Here is a 23,657-nt window from a genome sequence, read left to right as displayed (position 1 = left end):
TAAACTGGGGCTTGTTTGGTTCCATTATCTGAATCATCATCCTCATCATTAAAATCATCTCTAGGGATAACACTAATATGGTTAAGAAAGGGATCATCAGACTTAGTCAATGGTATTACCTCTTCATCGGGTTCATGATCAAAAGATATAGCATCAGACATGACCGAGTCCTTATCTTCATCAGAGCTTTCACTATCAACAGTCAACACCTTCTTCTTCTTTTTCTTCCTCTATCCAGTCAAATACCGGTTCATTGTAGTGATCACCATATACATTAATCTTCCCCTCATTACCATTTGCAGCATCAAGAAACTCGTGTAGTCATCATCATTTGTCAGTGGTCTCAACCCATCACCCAATGACTTATGCGCAAGACAGTAGTAGACATCAGGACACTTCCCCTTTGTGACATCTTCAAGAATATAAATGAACTCCTTAAAATTTAATCCACCAAAATCGACATCTGTAATTGAAGTGTTTAGATGCATGTAGTAGACTATGTAGTCAATAGCGGCGCTATAGCGGTGGTATAGCGGCGCTATAGCGGTTAGCGGAGGTAAGGAAACGATATTTGAAAACAGCGGTTTAGAATAGCAGTGGCGCTATTAGCGCCGCGATTTACCGCTATTTACCGCGATTATGGTCACCGCTATAACGGCGCTATAACCGCGCTATAACCGCTATTTGAATAAATTCCACTTTTGGGCTATTTTACCTAAAAAAAAACATTTTTTTGTGACATTCCATTGAATAAAATTGTTTTTTCTTAGCTAAAACCAAAACTTTTGTATCATTCCATTGAATAAAATTGTAATTTTGTGACTGTCATGACTTCCATTGAAACCATGTATGTGTTATCTTGCTAATTGTGTTGAAAACTTGAAGTACTACATTATGATTAACTATCAAATTGCTTAATCATTTTATTTGATGACTGTAATTGTGTTAAAGTACGATAAAATAGTAAGTATTGCATATGTTTTCTTGTTAATTATGTTAAAGTATGATTAACTGGGGCATTGGTAACCGATCTGTGAAGTATGATTAACTAATTATGATATGTGAAATATGATTAACTAAATATGATATGTGAATTATGATTTACTGATTAACTAATTAACTGGATTGGGTTGAACTTTAAAGTAAGATTTACTGATTAATACTCTAATATATATAAATTTTAAATAATATAAAAAAAATGCTATATCACCGCTATACCGCCGCGAAAACCGCGATTTCAAATAGCGGCCGGTGATCGCTATTATATTTTTGACCGCGATAATTGCTTAGGTAGTAGATAAGAGGTTTGGGGGTAAATATTCCCTGGTAATAAACATCTACTTGAATAAAAGTTGATCCTTTTTGCATTAGATGGACCAACCATCCTCAATTTCTCAAAGAAAGCTTCGACTGTATGAGAAAACCCCCGACAAAATGTTTGGTTATAAAAACCCTAATTTCCACCGACCATTTTGATTTTGAGAGTGTTTACATGGGAGACGGATGATTACTACCATGTAATCATACATAATTGGGTGTAATAGCCACGTATACATATCCAATTTCCACATCACCCGTTTTTTTATTTTTAATTACAAAATACCGGGATTACCTCTTGTATCCGGTTGCCAATGGTAAAATGTGTACACCAAACACGTATTAATGGTATTTTTTATAAAATAAAATAAAATTGAATGGTATATTTTGAACGGGTCAAAGATTTTGGTTATAAAAACCCTAATTTCCACCGACCATTTTGATTTTGAGAGTGTTTACATGGGAGACGGATGATTACTACCATGTAATCATACATAATTGGGTGTAATAGCCACGTATACATATCCAATTTCCACATCACCCGTTTTTTTATTTTTAATTACAAAATACCGGGATTACCTCTTGTATCCGGTTGCCAATGGTAAAATGTGTACACCAAACACGTATTAATGGTATTTTTTATAAAATAAAATAAAATTGAATGGTATATTTTGAACGGGTCAAAGATCATTTTTTTTGAAACGGCAAATCTAACCTACTCCTAAACTATATTAAACTGTGCCTTTAAGTCCACCTAAAGTCATTTTCACTTTCACAAATGAAGTAAATCGAGTTCAATACCTTTAACCTGATAAAACCTTACGCTTCAAAGACAAACACATAGTGTTTACACTTAGGACTCCATCAACGCCTCTGGCGTCTGCCCCTCACGTCGACTCCTCCCCTGCTCGCCACCGTATGCCATCGCCTCCCCTGTGAAGCCACCGGCTGGAGACCTTCGCACCCCACAGCTACAGGTTCGAAAACTTTCCCTTTTTTGCTTTCGTTCTTCCTTTTTTTTTTTTTTTTTTTTTTTTTTTTTTTTTTTCTGCTTTCTTTTGAAATCGACAATATTGATACCAATTTCAAGGTTATGAATGTCGTTCGTGATGATGCCTTTTGCTATTTTTGGTTGTTCGTTTACAGAACTCGTGTTTCTTGCTCATGTTTCTAATTGTTTGTTGTTTGGGTTCATCGATTGATGTCAATAATCCATGTTCGTCTAGATTTCTCAGATTATGAAGTGTCTTGATTTGTTCAGTCTTATGGCTTGGATTTCTTAGGAACCAAAGTTTTGATTATGAAAAAAGCGGTCAAAGTTAATAGAAGGATAGAAATCAGATGCTTAGAATAACCAAAAGATTAGAAATCAGATTGCAAGCAAGTTGTTTGATCATTTACTTTCTTTATATGCATGTTTTCACTGATCAATTACATGTTTCAACTTTTAACTTTTGAATTTTGATGTTGGTTACTTTGGAATGGACAATAGATGCATGTTTTCTGTTAGGCGGGTTGTTTTTGAATGTTAAGATGTAAAAAGAAGCCTTTTTTTGGTCTTTTTTTTTTTTTGCCAAAACACTAAAAAGTGCTTATCAGCTTATAGCTTTTTTGACTTCAAAAAAGCTAATGAAAACACTTTTTAAAAACTTACTCCATTTTGACACCACTGTAAGCTAATAAGCGATAAGTTAAAAAGTGGTTTATCATTTTATTCCCTGCTAACATCCAAATACATCTCCTGCTTCAGGGTGGAGATAGCAGTTGTGGACGATAATTATATTCACAAAACCAGTTGTTGTTGAGGATGATGATTCCGGAAGGAGAGGAAGGTGGTGGGTTTTCTGAACTAAAGGGGTACTGCTTGGAACTGCTGGGACTCCTCAGAAACCCTAACAACAACAACAAGAACAAAGGCAGCATCTCTCATCTTCTTCACTTCATACGGCGTTCTCCTCCTCATGCCCTCCAGCCTTTCTTGGAGTATGTTTTGATTTCTACTTCTGCTGTGTTTTCTCAGTCCTTGCTTATTGCTCTTTAAAACCATTAATTTTTGAATCTCATATAAAGTTTAGGTTACATAAATCTTATGCCATTGAGGTGAACAGGAGTTTCCTTTCATATTTCAATATCACTGGTTATTTTTTACTCAAATAACTGTTGATTTCCCAAGTACACTCACTGGTTGTGTGTAAGATTCATACAGTAACAGTTTCTGTTATCTTTTCAGCTATACTTTGCTTCCCCTGCTGCTTCTGTTGGAAGCTGCAGTAAACTGCAGATCTCCATTGGCATTAAATGACAAGTTAAAAGAAAAGCCTCCTAAAATAAGTGATGTCGTGGCAGAAGACGTGCTTCAATGTTTTGAGGAGCTTCTAATCAAGTGTCATCTAGGATCCGTGGAACAGGTGTAATGAAGTTTAACCTTCTGCTTGCATTTTCTTATTCCAATACACACCTCAAGAAATTTTGTTCAAGTATACTTGTATTGCTTTTGCAGATGGTTGTAGTATTGAAAAATTTGACTAATGCGGCGTTGCTCTCACCATCTGAGGCATCAGAGGAGTTTCGTGAAGGAGTTATTAGGTGTTTTAAGGCAATGCTTCTTGGTTCATGTTTGTGCTCCAACAAGTCTTGCAATTGCAACCGCCTGCCTCTGCCTCTGCCTCTGCTTTTAGAGAAAAGATCATTCCTGGAAGCAAACCCCGAGGAATGTTTACTTTCATTCCTTCGTTCTCAGTCTGCAATCGTCACTGTTGGACACTGGCTGTCACTTTTATTGAAAGTAGGTTAGGTACTTATATTTCTTCTTGTGTTGCCAATTTATATAGATTTGAAACTTAATCTTGGATGTTTTGCATAGGCTGCAGATGCTGAGGCAGGGCGGGGCCATGTAGGCAGTTCTAAGCTTCGTGTAGAAGCCTTCATGACTCTTCGCATTCTTGTTGCTAAGGTAGGTAAGTTATAAGCAAGCACAAGATTGTTTTGTATTCCATCACCTATTTGGTCATTCCTTTCCATCCAACTAAAATGACCCAAACAATCATTTCCATGATATGGATATGGTTTTCAAAATTCATTGATAATTTTAACCAAATAATACGAATCTTTTCAAGAAGAAAACAAGCATACTGAAAAGAAGCTTGTCAATGCTATCGTATTCATACACCAAATGCATCTTTGAAAACACACAATAAATACCCTAACAAGTTGAGAACATTTCGCCAATAATTTGGTCTGTGAGAGCCAACTTCCCTTACAGTAATTAAATATTTATCTATACTAAGAAATGAATCATTGAAGCTAGATTTGAATTTGGATAACTAGTCAGTTCAATACAACAATTAAAGATTGATCAGCATGAAAGTCTTGTTTCTTAATGTTACCATAGTCAATTATTCTCAATAACCGGAGTTAAATCAATTTCACTTGCTTGACCAAGCTTATTTTTGATCATGTAGTTTTCATTTGAATGCAGGTTGGTAGAGCTGATGAACTAGCTTTCTTTTTACCTGGTGTTGTTAGTCAAATTGGAAAAGTTTTGCATGTCTCAAAAACAATGATTACTGGGGCTGCTGGAAGTATGGAAGCTATGGACCAAGCACTTAGAGCTTTGACCGAGTTTCTCATCATAGTTCTTCAAGACGATGCGAATTTATCAAGTCTTGTTGATGATGACATTGATATAAATACAAATAAGTCTCCACTATCATTTCTAGAGGAGCTTCGCCGTTTTCCTGGGAAAAAGCAAGATCAGGGTCAAATTGTAGCAATAAAGTCAACAACCCAAGAGGTGATAATCAATAGTAATACTAATACTCCATCGCAATCTGGCTTCAAAGGGAATGGACATACGAAATCTTTGTATGTGGAACGTACAAAAGATTGGATTGCTACAACTTCTTCTCATGTGAATAAATTATTGTCCTCAGCATTTCCACACGTAAGTTCAGATATTATGACTATTTAATGGATTGGCTGTCAACTTCTTTCAAAATGTTTGACTTCATATATATATATTTATGTTATTTTTAGCTATGTGTTCATCCAGCCAAGAAGGTCAGACTTGGGACCATGGCTGCTATACAGGGACTCTTGTCAACATGCAGTCGCACACTGAAGGGCAGCAGGCTAATGCTTCTGGTGAGATTAAAAAATCATCATCATTTTTATTATTATTAGTTTTTATCTATGTATGTGTAGTTCTCAAATATCTAACTGTAAAATGCAGGAATGCTTATGTGCTTTAGTTTCTGATGAAGATGAAGAGGTGTCATCAGCTGCACAGATGTTTCTTGGAAATTTATTCTCATCAAGTGGGAAGCATCACATCGAACGTGATCTTGTTGATATATTTAACAGGTCCTTGTTCTATTTTGTTTCAATAATATAAATAATTTATCTCAAGAAATGTAATGAGTAATGACATATAATATATATAACATAACAGGCTCTTTGAAAAGCTTCCAGAGGTGATGATTGGAGGGGAGCAGTCCCATTCACATTGCCAAAAATTGCTTGTATTGATTTACTATTCCGGTCCCCAACTTGTTAGAGATCATCTTCTCCAATCTCCTGTATGTTTTTAACATCTTTTATAAATAAATCAAGGCTTTATGACATGACTAATGACTTTATTTATTTATTTATTTCACATTAACTGTTGTATCGGTTTCTCTTTTCAACTGAATGAAGTGTCTGGATGTTAATTAATGACCGATTTACCCTTCTACTTAAAATAATATTGAATAACAAATGAATTTATATTTAAAATCTGTTATAACTTATAAAAATTATTGATCACTATAGCATAAATAATGATACAAATATGGTTGGTTTTAATTATTTAAACTGATCATAATATTAATAATATATAAACCATAGCATATTTGGCCTTGAGCATTTTCAGAATCAAAGTCAAGTGATTCTTAAAAAAATACTTGATAATCTTTAATCGATCTAGCAGAAGGATTTGATCATTCTTCAAGTTATCACTGCGAAGCCATTCCATAGCTTTGATTATCCTTTAAGTTATTAAGCTTTGAAGCATAGCATACCCATTATTAAAAACTCAGATTCGTAAATACAAAATTAAAAATATCTCAAATATATTGTATCTTTTTAAACCTTATATTAATATATACATGGTAGAAGTACATAAACACACAATTCATCAAATTGTTTATTATTATTATTTTTTTTCAAAAGAAATAAAATGCTACTTCTGAATGATGATGATGATATAATATATATTATAGGTGACAGCTGCTCGGTTCTTTGATACCCTCACTCTTTGTTTGAGCCAAAATGTGGTATTTTCTGGTTCTTTGGACAAGCTGCTTTTAGAGAGATCATCATCATCATCATCATCATCATCATCAGTTGGGTACTTGCGGTCTATAACTGAGATGAAAGCTACCAGTTTCTTTTCAAATGAGAAAAAGGAGTCTAATTATGAAGATCCCAACAACACTTTCAAGATACAAAATGAATATGATCTTCCACGTATGCCACCTTGGTTTTCTTCTTCAGGCACTCACAAACAACTTTACCATGCACTCGCAGGGATCCTAAGACTTGCTAGCTTCTCTCTTATTGCAGGTTATCCTTCACATACTTTTCTTTTCTTACAACTTGTTTCCTTTTGATTTAATAGCTATACATGGTTTTTTATTCTTTTTCTTTTTGACTTGACAGGTTAAACCAAAAGTCTCGCTGGCTTTTAAAATCTATTTGACTTTCTTCTTTCTTTTTTCCTCCTGACTCCTCTCTCTCACACCAAAATTGTTTGTTGTAGAATATAAACCACTTGATCTATTCTAGAAATACATCATTACCCATTCAGCCACTTCACCCATATAGGACTTAACGGGGAAAAAAGAAACAACCACAGCTCCTTAAACTAATCTTTTTTAATTTTTATTTATTTTTTCAGGCTCTCAAAGTGGGGGGAACTTATCAATTATCAAAGATATTCCACTGAGCTACTTGCGTACATTGATTGCTGATGTTCGAAACAAGGAATACATAAAAGAGAGCTGGGAGTGTTGGTATAAAAGGCCTAATTCAGGGAAGCTAGTAAGACAAGCTACTACAGCTGCATGCATCTTGAACGAGATGATGTTTGGTTTATCTGACAAAGCTATTCATAATTTGAAAACAAAGTTTCACAAATCCAACAGCTCAGAGTATGTAAAAGATAATGTGGGTGGTTGGAATGTTTCTCTAACAAAGGATACAAGGAGTCAGTTAATCGAGTGCATCGGTTCTATTTTGCATGAATATCTATCTCCTGAAATATGGAATCTTCCATTACAGCAATCCGATGTTAATGTGCACTTTTTTCATGATAATGCAATGCTGCACCAGGTACGAGGCTGTTTCATATTCACTTAATGGGCTTAATGATTTAAGCACTTAATCCTGACAGCTATGTATTGTATGATTCTTTCTTTTTCACTTATTCGTTAAGCCAACAAGCCAACAAGCCTGATATATATATTATAATTTATATCAGTTGAATAGTATGTATGATTTTGAGTTTGATTGTAACAGGTTATAATTGATGGGATAGGCATCTTTGATGTGTGCCTTAAGAGTGATTTTGTGTCAAGTGGGTTTCTTCATTCATCTCTTTACGTGTTACTGGAGAATCTCATCTGTTCAAACTTCCAAGTCAGGCGTGCATCGGATGCTGTCTTACATGTGATTTCAGCTACATCCGGCTATCCAACGGTAACAGCAGCCTCAAGTTGAATTTATTTGAATGAGTTTGAGTTTGAGTTTGGTTTCCATGACTAACTTTTTTTTTTTTTTTGTAGGTTGGGCACTTAGTTTTGGCAAATTCAGACTATGTAATCGACTCCATATGCAGGCAGCTTCGTCATCTGGATCTTAATCCTCATGTTCCAAGTGTTCTTGCTGCCATTCTGTCCTACATAGGCGTGGCCCACAAAATCTTACCCTTGATGGAGGAGCCAGTATGTTTACCCTCAAAAACATTTGTTTATTTTATTATGTCATCATCCATCTTTCTTTCTTGTGTTTAACTTAACAATAACATGACAAATTTCCACAGATGCGTTCTATTTCAAAGGAACTTGAGATTCTTGGCAGGCATCACCACCCTCAGCTTACCATCTCCTTCTTGAGGGTAATAAGCATTGTTACATTCTGTTATCATGTTGGAATGGAATCAGTCATTCAAATATCATGCTACAGTTGCAAAAGTAAATGACATAAAAAATTCTTATCTTTGAATAACCTGAATTCTAATGTTTATACTATACGAATACGAATACAAATACGTATTTCAAGTAGTAAAAAAAAGTTTACTCGTCACTTTAAAAAGTTATTTACAAAAATAAAATTATAATAAAAAAGTTTATATAATTTTAGAATATTTTTACAAAAAGTAGTTATTAAAATTATATAAATTATAATATATATCATTACATTCCATCAAGTGATGAAAAGAAAACAACACCCCTCTACTCTATGGAATAGAAATCATTCCTATATTGCAAATGCAAACAAACAGCATATTTTCATTCTGCAACTGCATGGCAAACACTAGGCTATTTATTCTGTTGAAATGTTTGTTTAATAATGAAAATTACTACTGTATAGGCGGTGGCAGAAATTGGAAAGGCTTCAAAGCTTGAGGCTTGTTCACTGCCCTGTGAAGCAGAGATATATAAGAAGGGCGAATGGGAGGAGATCTTTTTCAAATTGAAGGACTCCAAAAGCTACAGACAAACTGTTGGCTCTATTTCTAGTTCATGTATCACAGCTGCTACTCCTCTGCTTACTTCCATCAAGCAAACAGCATGTTTGGTAGCCTTGGAGATAGTCGAGGTAAAAGTAAAATCATTAATCATTTTTTTTTTTAGTTTGTTTTCACTTGCAAAATATTAAATATGTTTTCAGGATGGAATCATTGCACTTGCTGGAGTGGAAGAATCATATAGGCATGAGATGAAAACGAGAGAGGTCCTTACAGAAGCTTTACAATCAAATTCACTCCATGATCTTGCAGATACTCTTGAGGCAGAAAACGATGATGCAACTCAAGAAAACAGATTACTCCCAGCAATGAATAAAATCTGGCCCTTCCTGATTGCCTGTATACGAAATGGGAATCCACTGGTAACTTATGTTATGTTATGTTATGTATTCTTTTCTTGCAACAAACCAGACACTTACTTGTCAGCATCTGATTGGCTGGTATTTGGTAATAATACATACAGACGACCAGAAGGTGTGCTGGTGTGATGAGTAGAGTGGTGCAAATCTGTGGAGGCGATTTCTTTTCACGTCGATTCCATACCGATGGGCCCCACTTATGGAAACTTTTAAGTGCATCCCCATTTGAGAAAAAGCCCATGAATCTTAAATCTAAAGAACCAAGACTTGTACTACTTCCATACAGAAGGGGTGATGATGATCCAAGGGCTGAGATTTCAGATTTGAAGGTCCAGGTGGCGGTGCTGGAGATGATAGCTGAGATATCCGGGAACAGAAAGAGTGCTTCGGCATTGGAATCTGTGATTAAGAAAGTGAGTGGGGTTGTGGTGGGGATTGCGTGTAGTGGTGTTGTTGGGCTTCTTGATGCATCTGTGAATGCCCTTAGAGGACTTGCCTCAATTGATTCTGATCTTATTTGGCTCCTTTTGGCTGACGTTTATTACTCCAAAAAGAGGGAAATTTTTTCACCACCTGTTCCTGTACCCGAGGTTTTGCCACCACCTTTGTCTTCCAAGTCCTATCTTTATGTGCAATATGGTGGCCAGAGCTATGGTTTTGACATTGATTTTTCTGCTGTGGAATTTGTTTTTAAGAATTTGTACTCGTAAGATTTCAGCATCTTTTCAGTTGTTTAAGTGTTATCCCATGTAAATAACAACTAATTGATACATAGATAGAGGTTATGACAAAATTGATAGCCAATAGTATTTTTTATTTTATTTTATTTTTTTTTTAAATTTTGTATTTAGTAAGCTAGTAAATTATAGACAAAATTGCAAAAGTGATCCCTATGGTCTTGTTTTCTTTTGATATGGTTCAAACCTTTTCAAAATTGTAGATATGGCGTTTTTTTTTCTTGATTTGCTGTTTAACAAAAACTAAACTCTGTTTATCCTTTTTAATTTAGAAAAAATTTAATGAATGGTTTTTAGCTTTATATTTTTTCTCTAAAATGGTTCTTATGAAATATTTTTTCCTTGACATGGTTCTTACAGAGCAAATCTTACACACAAATGGTATTTATTGTGGATGCCCGTCAGATGAATTGACAATTCTGGATAAGGACTATTTCTGTTATTTTGTAAAACTTGCTTAAGGACTATTTGTGAAATTTTACATAAAGACGATTTGAAATATTACAATGCTACTTTCGCATTTTTTTCTTTTTATATTTTCGGCAATCTTTTTTCATAACTTTGTTATTATATATGTTTTTAAATATATAAATAATTTTTGTTATCTAGCATTTATTTAAAATATTCAAACTACAATACAAAATTAAATATTTTCATTCTCTATTTTTTATCTAAAAACATTTGAAGCATAACATCACTTTATTACTTTTTAATTTTTATATGATGTAATTTTTAAGATTTATCTTCATTTATCTTTTACAAATATAATTATTTTTATGAAAAAAATAATATGATGTGTTATTATAACAAAATACGTTATTATAGAAATAATAGTAGGTTGTTATTTTATTTTAAAAGTATAAGTATGTGGTTTTGAGTTAAAGATAAAAATATGTTTCGGTTTTGATTTCATAATATAAGTACAGTAAATTTTATATTGCTTTGATACAAAATTTTAAAAAAAATTCGTAAGGACCATCTTAGGGAAAAATGTTTCGTAAGGCCCATTTGTGTGCAAGGTTTGCTCCGTAGGGACCATCTCAGGGAAAAAAGTTTCATAATGACCATTTTCAAGAAAAAAAATTTCGGAAGGACCATTCGTGAAGTTTTTTCTTTAATTTATTTAACACAAAATAGACACTATTTAACGATGTTTATAAAAAGACACGTTTATACTCAAATATCCGCATATAGTATCCGTATATAGTTAACCACCTCTTTTATATTTAAGGAAAGTGAAGTTTGATGAATAATGAGGATTTTGAAGGATTTTTGTAGAATCTAGGATGAATTTTATGGATTTTCGAATGTTCCACGTGACATTATATTTTTTAGGCTAATGGGTATGAGTTGGTGTTATAATCAGGGGCGGAACACAAGCATTCCGACCAAGGGGGCTGGAACCAATGTTTTACAAATCGATTTCCGGTTTTATGCATATTTCTAAACCGGAACACACTGACGGTTTTTACAAAAACTCGTTTGAACTGATTTTTAAAACATTGGCCGGAACCACAACTTTGAATTATAGTTAATTACCTCATGATGTTACTAATTTCTTACTGTTAAAGATTTATATAAGCAAATACACTTTAAGATGGCCTTTCAACCATAATCGATTAATTATGTTTGTGACTCAGACTTATAACTATAAAATATATTAATTGTTTGAGATATTATTACCCATAACTAATAAATAAATACGATATACAAATATATAAACAATATGCTATATATTAGATATAAAGAGATAAAATAATGTTTTTTATAGTTTCAAGGCACTTGATAGTCTGATGCAAGGACTTGAAGACTTTTTATATTTTCTAAGCAAAGTAGGGGTCTATATCACTAAACAAAGACTGCCAATTTTTAAAGACATAAAAACAAATGGAATTGCAACTCTATCAAAGTTCAAACAGATATCTAAAAGAAGAGAAGGAGAGGCAAACTGACTTGTGAATGAGATCTCTAGATCGGAGAGACTACAGAAAGCCGAGACGATGAAAGGCGAAATCGTCAAGATGAGAACATGGGTGACCTTGAGGAACGGTTTCCGGCCAGCCATTGATGAGAATGAGATGGTGACTGGAGGCGACATCTAGCGTGAAGGTTTAAGAGTTTTTAACTTTTTTTTTGGAGATTTGTTTGTTTAAGTTTTTGTGTGTTCTATATAAGTTAAATATAGATTTTGAAGATGATTAAAATCTGTTAGCTTTTTTTTTTTTGGTAGATAGGGTTTAGATTTTCCATGGTCCGTTTAGTTTTGAATTAAATATTTGGATAATCATCATGAATATATTTTTTGATCAAATATTTTATAAATTTTATATTTTCATCTGGTCTCCTCTCGATGCTGCTGATTGTCCTCTTATATTTTCTGTTTAAATTCAATTTTTGGTATGAACTAATTGGATCCTTGCTATATTATTACTATATTATTACTATATTAAGGCTGAAAACCTGGGGGCCATGGCCTCCCTTGACCCCTTATAGGTTCCGCCTCTGGTTATAATAGAAAAAAATTACCACCTGATATGCCATATTACCATTGATATGCCATATTACCATTGATGTTATAACACCGTTGTAGGAAATGATCACAATACCTCCATACAAAATAAATTTCATGTCATTTTTTTGAATGTTTTTTTTCATTTTTAATAATTATAAATATAAATTATATAACATTAAAAACATTATATTTAAATTGAAAAAAGACGCTACAAGCCGCAAAAATACATAATCTTTTTTCCCTTAAATACTCTATTCATCATCATTGTTACTGTTATGGGTGAAAATTCTGATTGGAATCTTATGTAGGATTCAGAGTAGCATGCTACCCAAGATCTTGACCAACATCGTGATCAAGATTCCAGAGATTATTAATCCACACGTTTGCTCTTTATTTGTTTATCTCTTTGTTATAAGTCTTGAATATGTCAAGAAATGTGAGTACAAGAATCAATGCGCAAGGACAAGGTTTGAAAACTCAAACCTTGAGTTAATCAAAAGATCGATGTCTGCTCTTAATTGATGTTCCAGTCAAGTCTGGTAAACCAGTCGAGACTTGAAGTTAATGTTCAACAAAGTACACAAGTCTTTAATGAAGAAACTATGAGTATGATAAATGTAAAGACAATAAATGAACAAGAAGAATGTTTGAAAGTTTTTTACTTGAGAGAAAAGTGAAAGAGAGTTAAGAGAGATATTTGCTATATTTGGAGGAAAAATCCGTGTCTTTCATGTCATTAAAAACACTCCTTATATAGGAAAAAGGAGGTACATCGTACAAACTACATTTCATACTAAGGATTGGATAATAAACTACTTCTGAAAACTGATTATCCATCTGATACAAAAAGCTAAGTCCTATTAAATGTTACATCACATAAAGCACAAGGAATGATAAATACACAAACAGACAAACAATCTTGGATCTTTGCTCCTTCTCAGAATGCTCTTTACTTCGGACTCCATCTCTGCTTCGGAACTTGCTGACTTCGGATCTTCAATACTTGAGATTTCTAGAGGTTCACTTTCAGGTTCCAACAATCTCCCCCTAAGTGAACTTAGCAATCTAGTCAGCTAGTTGGCTTCTTATTGTATAAACACATGGGCTCGGAACAACCAATCTCGAACTTCGAGATACCATTGGAGTTGACTTATAAACTTGGACTTCACATGTTCAGGGGCATCTGACTTAGCTGCATTTTTGATGAACTTTTGAAGAGCTTTGGTGGGGATGAGATGTTTATCAAGGACTCAGAAGAAGTCCTTCTTGTTTGTCTTCTTCTGAAGGTAGACAAATCCCAACACCGGTTCATCAATTGGCCCTTCTACCAAGATTTCAGCTTCTGGCAGCTTAAAGTCGATCTTTGCCAAGAACTTTTCAGTTCCGAACAAGTGATCCAATTCGAAGTCGCATCTACAGAACTCAGCGACATAGTCCTTCAGGTAACAGCGCTATATGCAACCATGCTCATCTAACTATCTTGACGCGTTCGGAAGTGAGCAACAATGGTTAGGATATCATTAGGATTGATGGCTGGGAAGTCGGCGTCCGTGATGGTGAGCTGTGTTGTTTTGTTTCGATACACATAGAAGCGATGTAAGAGGCAATCAAAATCAACTTCGTCAACACTTTTCCTTGAAAAACCAGAGATCTTGGTTATTCTCTTACGAGACCACACTTCCTTTTGGGACGTGCGTTCAAGGAGTAGAAAGTCTTCAAACATTCTCTTTCTGTTCTGATGATCACTTGAGGATCATCTTCTGGGTGGAGAGGAGCGAATTTGATGTAAAACTTGTCGTATGGAGAGATGGGTAGATCAAGTGTACCACCCGAAAAATTCAAGCCAATTTAAACTTTTAAAAACATTTCAAACCATTAAAATCGTTACAACTTTGTTTTAAAAATGTATAATATCAGAGTTTTCCCAGAAACATAATCAAGACATGAGGGGCTATACGATCACGCCTTCGCCTTGCCGCGATCCCCTGATGTACCTGAAACAATAAACTGAAACTGTAAGCCCGAGAGCTTAGTGAGTTCCCCCAAAATATCCATACCCATAACAATACACATATAATCGTAAACAACATACTATGGGTCCAGTCAACCATCAGGTTGGAATACCCGAGGCCCTCAACCATCCGGTTGGAATGCCAACATACTATGGGTCCAATCATCCTCAGGATGGAATACTCACGGCCCACAACCAACAGGTTGGAATACCCAGGTCTATTGGCTTTCGCACAAAGCAGATAAGCCTCAACCGCCAAACAAACATGTGCACATATAACAAACAATCACATAACAGTCTATAGACAATACTTGATCTAACGGATCATACCACATAGCACATAACACCATCCTCTCTACCAGGATGCCGATCTAACAGGTCATACCGCATATCATACAATATTATCCTACCCTCTAGGATACCAATCTAACAGATCATACTAGCATATCATAACCATATAACAATCCAAAGGGCCGGCCTTGGTGCCTTAGACCCTTGAGTATAGTGAGGATAACTCACCTCGCAACTGTCGTCTGAAACTAGAAAGCTCAACTCCCGGATGACCCACACGAACTCCACCACCTATAGTTACCAAAAAACCCTTTTTCATAAATTTCCAAATTACCAAAATACCCTCAGAAGTTAACTGGTCAACTCTTGTTCAAAGTCAAAGTCCACAATCAAAGTCAACACCGACTCGTCGAGTCCTTCCTGAACTCGAGATGTCGTGAAATCTTTGATTGACTCGTCGAGTTTCCTCGCAACTCACAGAGTTCACGCATATCAAAGGGGTGTGGAAAAACCCTAACCGACTCGCCGAGTCATACATCTGACTTGCCGAGCCCAAGGCAATCTTCAGCGGACTCGCCGAGTTGTTCATCCAACTTGTCGAGTACATGACTATCTTCATATGAATCGCCGAGTCGACCTTGTGACTCGCCGAGTCCCTTCAATCCTTTAACCATACAGATGCTTTTTAAGTCATGCAAGGGCTCCATATTGCAGATCTAAGCTCCTAAGGCATGATTATCACGTAAAGTTGCAAACTTTACGTGCATGCATGACTCTAAAGGCTTTTAATGACGAATCCAAGCTTACAATGGAGTTTCACACTCAAGGAAGGCTTCAAACATGACCAAGCTTGAAACTTTATGAACCTAGAACCCAAGAAGGGTCCAGATCTGAAGTTGCAACTTCAGATCTAGCTCATATACCACAATATCATCATAACCAAGCCAAAACAACCCTAAACCTCACCCAAATGAGATCTAGAAAGAAAAGAGGTAAAAGTGACGACTTGATACCTTCAAATGATGCTAACTGAGGTAGATTTCTGATCCCCCCACACTTTCCTTGCTTCTATCCTCTTGTTTTCCTCAAGTATTCTTCCCACCAAAATCCTTCTTTAAGCTTATCACACCAAGAAAGCACACACACACAAAGTTAGGGTTTGAGATGACAAGGGACTGTAGAGGTGAGGCTGAGGAGGCCAAATGATCCCTTAAATAGGGTGAAAACCCCCGAAAATTAGGGTTTCATCTGCCAGGTCCTACTCGTCGAGTCCCTCCTCGGACTCGGTGAGTGGATCACTTAAACACGTGGACCAACCTGCTGCTACTCGACGAGTCAAGGCAACCGACTCGTCGAGTAGACCTTGAATTTAAAGAGATCTTATAACAAAATTTAATACCTGAGAATCGGGGCGTTACAATTCTCCCCCACTTGAACTAGACTTCGTCCTCGAAGTCTGCCGCGGTGAACATCTCCGGATAGTGCTCCCGCATGTCTACCTCCGGCTCCCACGTCGACTCAGACCCTCTTCGGTGCTCCCACTGTACCTTTACCAAAGGTATCTCCTTGTTCTGCAAGATCTTTATCTTCCTTTCCAGTATGGCGACAGGCCTCTCCACATAATTCATGCGCTCATCGACCTGAATATCATCCAATGACACCACTGCCTCCTGATCCATAATGCACTTTCGCAACTGCGAAACGCGGAAAGTGCTGTGGATCCGACTAAGCTCCCCCGGTAGCTCTAGCCTGTAAGCCACCTTGCCAACCCTGGAAATGATCCTGAACGGCCCAATGTAACGGGGACCCAATTTCCCCCTCTTCCTGAAGCGGATCACACCCTTCCAGGGTGAGACCTTCAGGAGAACCATATCACCCACCTAAAATTCTAACTCGGATCGACGCCTGTCGGCGTAACTCTTCTGCCGACTTTGAGCGGTCTGCAATCGATGCCTTATCCGCTGAATCTTCTCGGTAGTCTGAAAGACTACTTCCGTCCGCCCCATCACCCTGTGTCCCACCTCACCCCAAAAAACCGGGATGCAACATCTCCATCCATACAACAGCTCGAAAGGCGGTGCACCAATGCTGGAATGATAGCTGTTGTTGTAGGCGAACTCTGCAAGTGGTAGGTGGGAATCCCAGCTCCCACCGAAGTCAATGACACACGCCCTCAACATGTCCTCGAGGGTCTGAATGGTACGCTCGCTCTGACCGTCAGTCTGCGGATGGAAAGCTGTGTTGAAGTGCAACCGCGTGCCCAGCTTCTCGTGGAACTTCTGCCAGAAATGGGAGGTAAGCCTGACATCCCGTTCGGAGACAATGGAAACGGGAACCCCATGGCGAGACACGATCTCGCGAACGTACATGTTGGCCAACTTCTCGGCCGACGAACTCTCCCGAATCACCAAGAAATGAGCATTCTTGGTCAATCGATCCACGATGACCCATATAACATCAAGTCCCTTCGACGTCCTTGGCAACTTGGTAATGAAATCCATCATGATCTGTTCCCATTTCCACATGGGAATCTCTAGGGGCTGCAGTTTACCATGCGGCCTCTGGTGTTCGGCCTTGACCATCCTGCAGGTCAAGCACCTCTCGACATACCAAGCGATTTCTCGCTTCATACATGGCCACCAGTAACTCAAAATCAGGTCTCGATACATATTGGTGGCCCCCGGGTGAATAGAAAAATGAGACTTATGAGCCTCCTCCATGACCGTTTGCCTGAGCCCACCAGACATCGGAACCCGGAACCGACCGCATCGGGTCAATAATCCCCGACTATCCTGCACAAACCGGGTATTCTCACCCTTGATCCTCTCCAGCTTCCAATTCTCCGGTCGCATGGCCTCAACCTGGGTATCTCTGATCAAAGTCACAAGCGGAGAATCCACCGCTATCCTCATATAAACCGTGAGAGTGGAAGACCCAGCTGACTTGCGGCTCAAAGCATCCGCAACCACATTTGCTTTACCATGATGGTAAAGGAGCTCACAGTCGTAGTCCTTGACTACATCCAGCCACCTGCGCTGCCTCATGTTCAGGTTCAGCTGATCCGTGATATGTCTCAAGCTCTTGTGATCCGTGTAAATGGTACAACGGACCCCATAAAGGTAATGTCTCCATATCTTGAGGGCGAACACCACCGCTCCTAGCTCCAAATCATGCGTAGGGTGTCGCGTCTCATGCGGCTTTAGCTGCCGCGATGCGTAGGCTATCAATCGTCCTCTCTGCATGAGGACCGCCCCTAAACCTGTGATGGATGCATCACAGAACACCACAAAGTCCTCAACTCCCTCCGGGAGTGTCGAGACTGGGGCCTCGCACAACCACTGCCGGAGGGTCTCAAATGTCCTCTGCTGCTCATGGCCCCACCGGAAATCCACCCCTTCCTCGTCAGACGAGTGAGGGGTACTGCAATCTTGGAGAAATCCTGTATGAATCTCCGGTAGTACCCTGCCAATCCCAAAAAACTCCTGATGTCTGAGGGAGATTTCGGAACCTCCCACTGCATAACCGCCTCGATTTTGGCCGGATCGACCAAAATCCCCTCCTGGTTAACAAGATGTCCGAGGAACTGGACCTCTCGTAGCCAAAACTCACACTTCGAGAACTTGGCGTACAACCGTTCTCGTCTCAGAACTCCCAATAACTCCCGTAGATGCTCCTCATGCTGCTCTCGGGTCTTGGAATACACCAAGATGTCGTCTATAAACACTATGACCGAGCGATCGAGCATCGGTCTGCAGACCCGATTCATCAGGTCCATGAACACTTCTGGCGCGTTGGTGAGCCCAAACGGCATCACCACGAACTCGTAATGTCCATAACGAGTTCGGAACACGGTCTTCTCCACGTCCTCCTCTCTGACCCTGACCTGATGATACCTATACCTCAAGTCTATCTTGGAAAACCAAGATGCGCCCTGCAACTGATCGAAGAGATCATCTATCCTCGGGAGTGGGTAACGGTTCTTCACCGTTAACTTATTTAACTCCCGATAATCAATGCACATCCGGTGCGAACCATCCTTCTTCGGGACAAAAAGAATCGGTGCTCCCCATGGAGAACTGCTAGGTCGGATGAACTGCTTGCCCAACAGTTCCTGCAGCTGTGACGACAGCTCCTGCATCTCAGGTGGCGCCAATCGGTACGACGCCTTGGCAATAGGGGCCGCACCAGGCACCAGGTCGATCCGAAATTCGACCTGCCTTTCCGGAGGTATCCCTGGCAACTCCTCTGGAAACACATCTACAAACTCCCTGACCACAGGAACATCGGAAACCGAAATTTGATCCCTGGATCGCGTATCCAATACATACGCTAGGTAACCTGTACCCCCGTGCTGGATATGCTGCCGAGCCCTGGCCGCTGAACAAAACTCTGACCCTGCTCTGGTGCCCTCGCCATATATAATCAACTCTCCCCCACTTGGGGTTCGAACCACTACCTGCTGACCCTCGCAATCAATCATGGCACCGACACGACTGAGCCAGTCCATCCCCACAATCACGCATACATCCCTCATGGGGATCGGAATCAAGTCTATCGGAAAAGGTACCCCGAAGATCTCCATCTCGCACCCTCGGTAGATCGAAGAAGCAGAAACCCCGTGTTCGTTGGCGATAGAAACTCGCAACGGACACTCTAGCTCGCCTACTGGCACTCTGAACTCCCTACTAAATGTCTGAGATACAAAAGACCGACTCTCCCCCGACTCAAATAAAACCAGTGCAGGTAAGGAGTTCACTAGGAACGTACCTAATCACAAGTATAACAGATAAGCATACAACAGATATAACCAATGGGAGAAAGGATAGAAACATACCAACAACCACATCCGGTGCTGCCCTGGCCTCCTCGGCTGTAAGCTGGAAGGCACGACCCTGAGCCTTTGGAGGCTCCGCCCTGACTGGTCTCCCATCCGTGATCCTTAAGGTAGTCGGCGTTGGAACCTGCGCCGGCTTGGTGGCTAGAAGAGGACACTGGGCCTTCATATGGCCCACCTGCTCACAATGATAGCAAAGCCTGACTCCGGAAGTCGGAGTCGGCTGCCTGCAATCCCTGGCCAAATGGCCCTGCTTGCCACATCGGTGGCACCCACTCCCTGTCCGGCACATCCCTGAATGAGCCTTCCCGCACTTCCCACAAGTGCGGCCTGGCTGTCCCCCAGTCCTAGTATCAGCGGTCTTGGACCGCTTTGGCGCCGGCTGTGACTGTGCCGGGGCCTGCCGCTGCTCTCTCAACTGCAGCTCAATCTCCAACTCACGCCGTCTAGCGGCCTCCTGCAACTCCATAAGAGTATCACATTGCTGGGTGGCAACAAACTGACGGATGTCAGTCTTGAGCATGCTCAGATAACGGGTCATCTGAGGCTACTCGGAAGCAAACTCCGGGCAAAACATCGCCCTCTCAGTGAACATACAGGTGATCTCCGTCGCCGACTCCCTATCCTGTCTCAAACTCAGAAACTCCTGTGCCAAACATTCCCGCTCAACCCGCGGAATGTAACGGGCGCGGAACATGTCCCTGAACTGCTCCCAAGTAACAGCAGCTCTCTGGTCATCCGTGTACGACCCAACCGCGAGTCTCCACCAGTCCTTGGCCCCGGACCTTAGCAGGTTTAGAGCACACCTGACCTTCTGGTCAGTAGGACACGCGCAGGTGAAGAAACACCCCTCCACATCTGAGATCCACCTCATAGCCTTGATGGGATCCTGCGTCCCATCAAAAGCAGGGGGATTCGTGTTATCGAAGTCCCTGTACTGAAAAACTCGCCCCGCTCCCCCTCCTGCCGTAGTTACAGCCGCGGTGGCTACAACGGCACCTGTCTCAGCGAGAGCTGTATAACTGTCGTCGAAATACTCCATCATAGCGGACTTAATAGTCCCGAACAACTCCAGAATCTGGCCCCGGACAATCTCGACCACCTCCTCGCGGATGATCTCCCTGACCCGATCCTCTGTCAACATTGGCCCCTCCTGGCCGATAATCTCAGGTGCCACTGGGGCCTCCTGATCACCCTGTCCTGATCCTGATCTGGACCCCGTCGTGAAACGCCTCGTAACTGCCATTCTGAAACATAACAGGAAGATATCAGACAATCCGCATAAATAACCGGGAACCAACTCCCGACTAATCCCTAGGGGTTGTGAGTTCCTTGCTACGCGTATGGGTCCTATGATTTCAGTAGTACGGGCCCATACTACCTTCCACACCTACCCATATTTGTCTCAAGTATCACCACAACACCCTAAAAATATACATAAAGATAGCGAGCACTCAATCCTTACTCCTAGAGAAAGCTAACTGTCTCATAACTGACCTACCGGTCCCACACAACTCACCCGTCCATCAAACTTCCACCAACCCTGCAGCACTAGTGTATGCTAGCTCCCAATCAGACAAGAACAGAACATAAGGCTAAATCAAACATTCTCAGGCTATAAGATCTTAATTATGTACGACCATGATGCATACACTAAGCAACTACAGTAATGATGTCAATTTCATATGAGGAAAACCCTAGGCTATCAGGCATCATACAATCAGGCAATTCTATCATGCAATTCCTGAAGATCCCTAGCCTAGCACTAGCATGCTGTTCTAACATATCACATAATCAAATAACTGTATGGTATTTTTGGGGTCACTTATTGGCTCCGGCTGATCGTACACCCTGCATTATCCTTTACTTATTTTGAAACCCATTTGAAAAGAAATCGTTTTGAAAATATTTTCCTTGATGTGAGACTGGAGTCACACGAGTGTTCTTCCAATTCACTCAGATCAAGGCTCTCATACCAACTTGTAACACCCAAAAAATTCAAGCCAATTTAAACTTTTAAAAACATTTCAAACCATTAAAATCTTTACAACTTTGTTTTAAAAATGTATAATATTAGAGTTTTCCCAGAAACATAATCAAGACATGAGGAGCTATACGATCACGCATTCGCCTTGCCGCGATCCCCTGATGTACCTGAAACAATAAACTGAAACTGTAAGCCCGAGAGCTTAGTGAGTTCCCCCAAAATACCCATACCCACAACAATACACATATAATCGTAAACAACATACTATGGGTCCAGTCCACCATCAGGTTGAAATACCCAAGGCCCTCAACCATCCGGTTAGAATGCCAACATACTATGGGTCCAATCATCCTTGGGATGGAATACCCCAGGCCCACAACCAGCAGGTTGGAATGCCCATATACTATGAGTCCAGTCATCCTCGGGATGGAATACTCACGACCAACAACCAACAGGTTGGAATGCCCAGGTCTATTGGCTTTCGCACAAAGCAGATAAGCCTCAACCGCCAAACAAACATGTGCACATATAACAAACAATCACATAACAGTCTATAGACAATACTTGATCTAACAGATCATACCACATAGCACATAACACCATCCTCTCTACCAGGATGCCGATCTAACAAGTCATACCGCATATCATACAATATTATCCTACCCTCTAGGATACCGATCCAACAGATCATACTAGCATATCATAACCATATAACAATCCAAAGGGCCGGCCTTGGTGCCTTAGACCCTTTAGTATAGTGAGGATAACTCACCTCACAACTGTCGTCTGAAACTAGAAAGCTCAACTCCCGGATCACCCACACGAACTCCACCAACTATAGTTACCTTAAAACCCTTTTTCATAAATTTCCAAATTACCAAAATACCCTCAGAAGTTAACTGGTCAACTCTTGGTCAAAGTTAAAGTCCAAAGTTAAAGTCAACAGTCCATGTTGACTCGACTCGTCGAGTGTAGCTCACCGACTCGTTGAGTCCTTCCTGAACTCGAGATGTCGTGAAATCTTTGATTGACTCATCGAGTTTCCTCGCAACTCGCCGAGTCCACGCGTATCAATGGGGTGTGGAAAAACCCTAGCCGACTCACCGAGTCATAAATCTGACTCGCCGAGCCCAAGGCAATTTTCATCGGACTCGCCGAGTTGTTCGTCCAACTTTTCAAGTACATGACTATCTTCATATGACTCGCCGAGTCCCTTCAATCCTTTAACCATAAAGATGCTTTTTATGTCATGCAAGGGCTCTATATTGCAGATCTAAGCTCCTAAGGCATGATTATCGCGTAAAGTTGCAAAATTTACGTGCATGCATGACTCTAAAGGCTCTTAATGACAAATCCAAGCTTATAATGGAGTTTTACACTCAAGGAAGGCTTCAAACATGACCAAGCTCGAAACTTTATGAACCTAGAACCCAAGAAGGGTCCAGATCTGAAGTTGCAACTTCAGATCTAGCTCATATACCACAATATCATCATAACCAAGCCAAAACAACCCTAAACCTCACCCAAATGAGATCTACAAAGAAAAGAGGTAAAAGTGACGACTTGATACCTTCAAATGATGCTAACTGAGGTAGATTTCTGATCCCCCCACACTTTCCTTGCTTCTAGCCTCTTGTTTTCCTCAAGTGTTCTTCCCACCAAAATCGTTCTTTAAGCTTATCACACTAAGAAAGCACACACACACACAAAGTTAGGGTTTCAGATGACAAGGGACTGTAGAGGGGAGGCTGAGGAGGCCAAATGATCCCTTAAATAGGGTGAAAAACCCCGGAAATTAGGGTTTCATCTGCCAGCTCCTACTC

At 39.7% G+C, this 23,657-nt stretch overlaps 1 protein-coding gene across 1 annotated transcript; it reads left to right on the top strand.

Moving 5' to 3' along the window:
* The first annotated feature begins 2,120 nt into the window (after positions 1-2,120).
* Positions 2,121-10,301, top strand: LOC145124189 (ARM repeat superfamily protein). Its single transcript, XM_079059446.1, has 17 exons — positions 2,121-2,294; positions 3,068-3,300; positions 3,548-3,725; positions 3,818-4,102; positions 4,181-4,270; positions 4,796-5,260; positions 5,353-5,460; positions 5,549-5,679; positions 5,768-5,894; positions 6,576-6,918; positions 7,253-7,686; positions 7,873-8,052; positions 8,139-8,297; positions 8,396-8,470; positions 8,947-9,174; positions 9,247-9,465; positions 9,567-10,301. Exons 2-17 carry the CDS (start codon positions 3,125-3,127, stop codon positions 10,170-10,172), a joined length of 3,804 nt encoding a protein of 1,267 aa, XP_078915572.1. The 5' UTR covers positions 2,121-2,294; positions 3,068-3,124; the 3' UTR covers positions 10,173-10,301.
* The last annotated feature ends 13,356 nt before the right edge of the window (positions 10,302-23,657 follow it).

The sequence above is a fragment of the Lactuca virosa genome, chromosome 7 (genome assembly GCF_052849685.1).
Source record: "Lactuca virosa cultivar CGN04683 chromosome 7, Lactuca_virosa_CGN04683_v6, whole genome shotgun sequence".
Taxonomy (NCBI): Eukaryota; Viridiplantae; Streptophyta; class Magnoliopsida; order Asterales; family Asteraceae; genus Lactuca; species Lactuca virosa.
The sequence above is the reverse complement of the archived record's forward strand: the minus strand, read 5'-3'. Positions and strand labels throughout refer to the sequence as shown.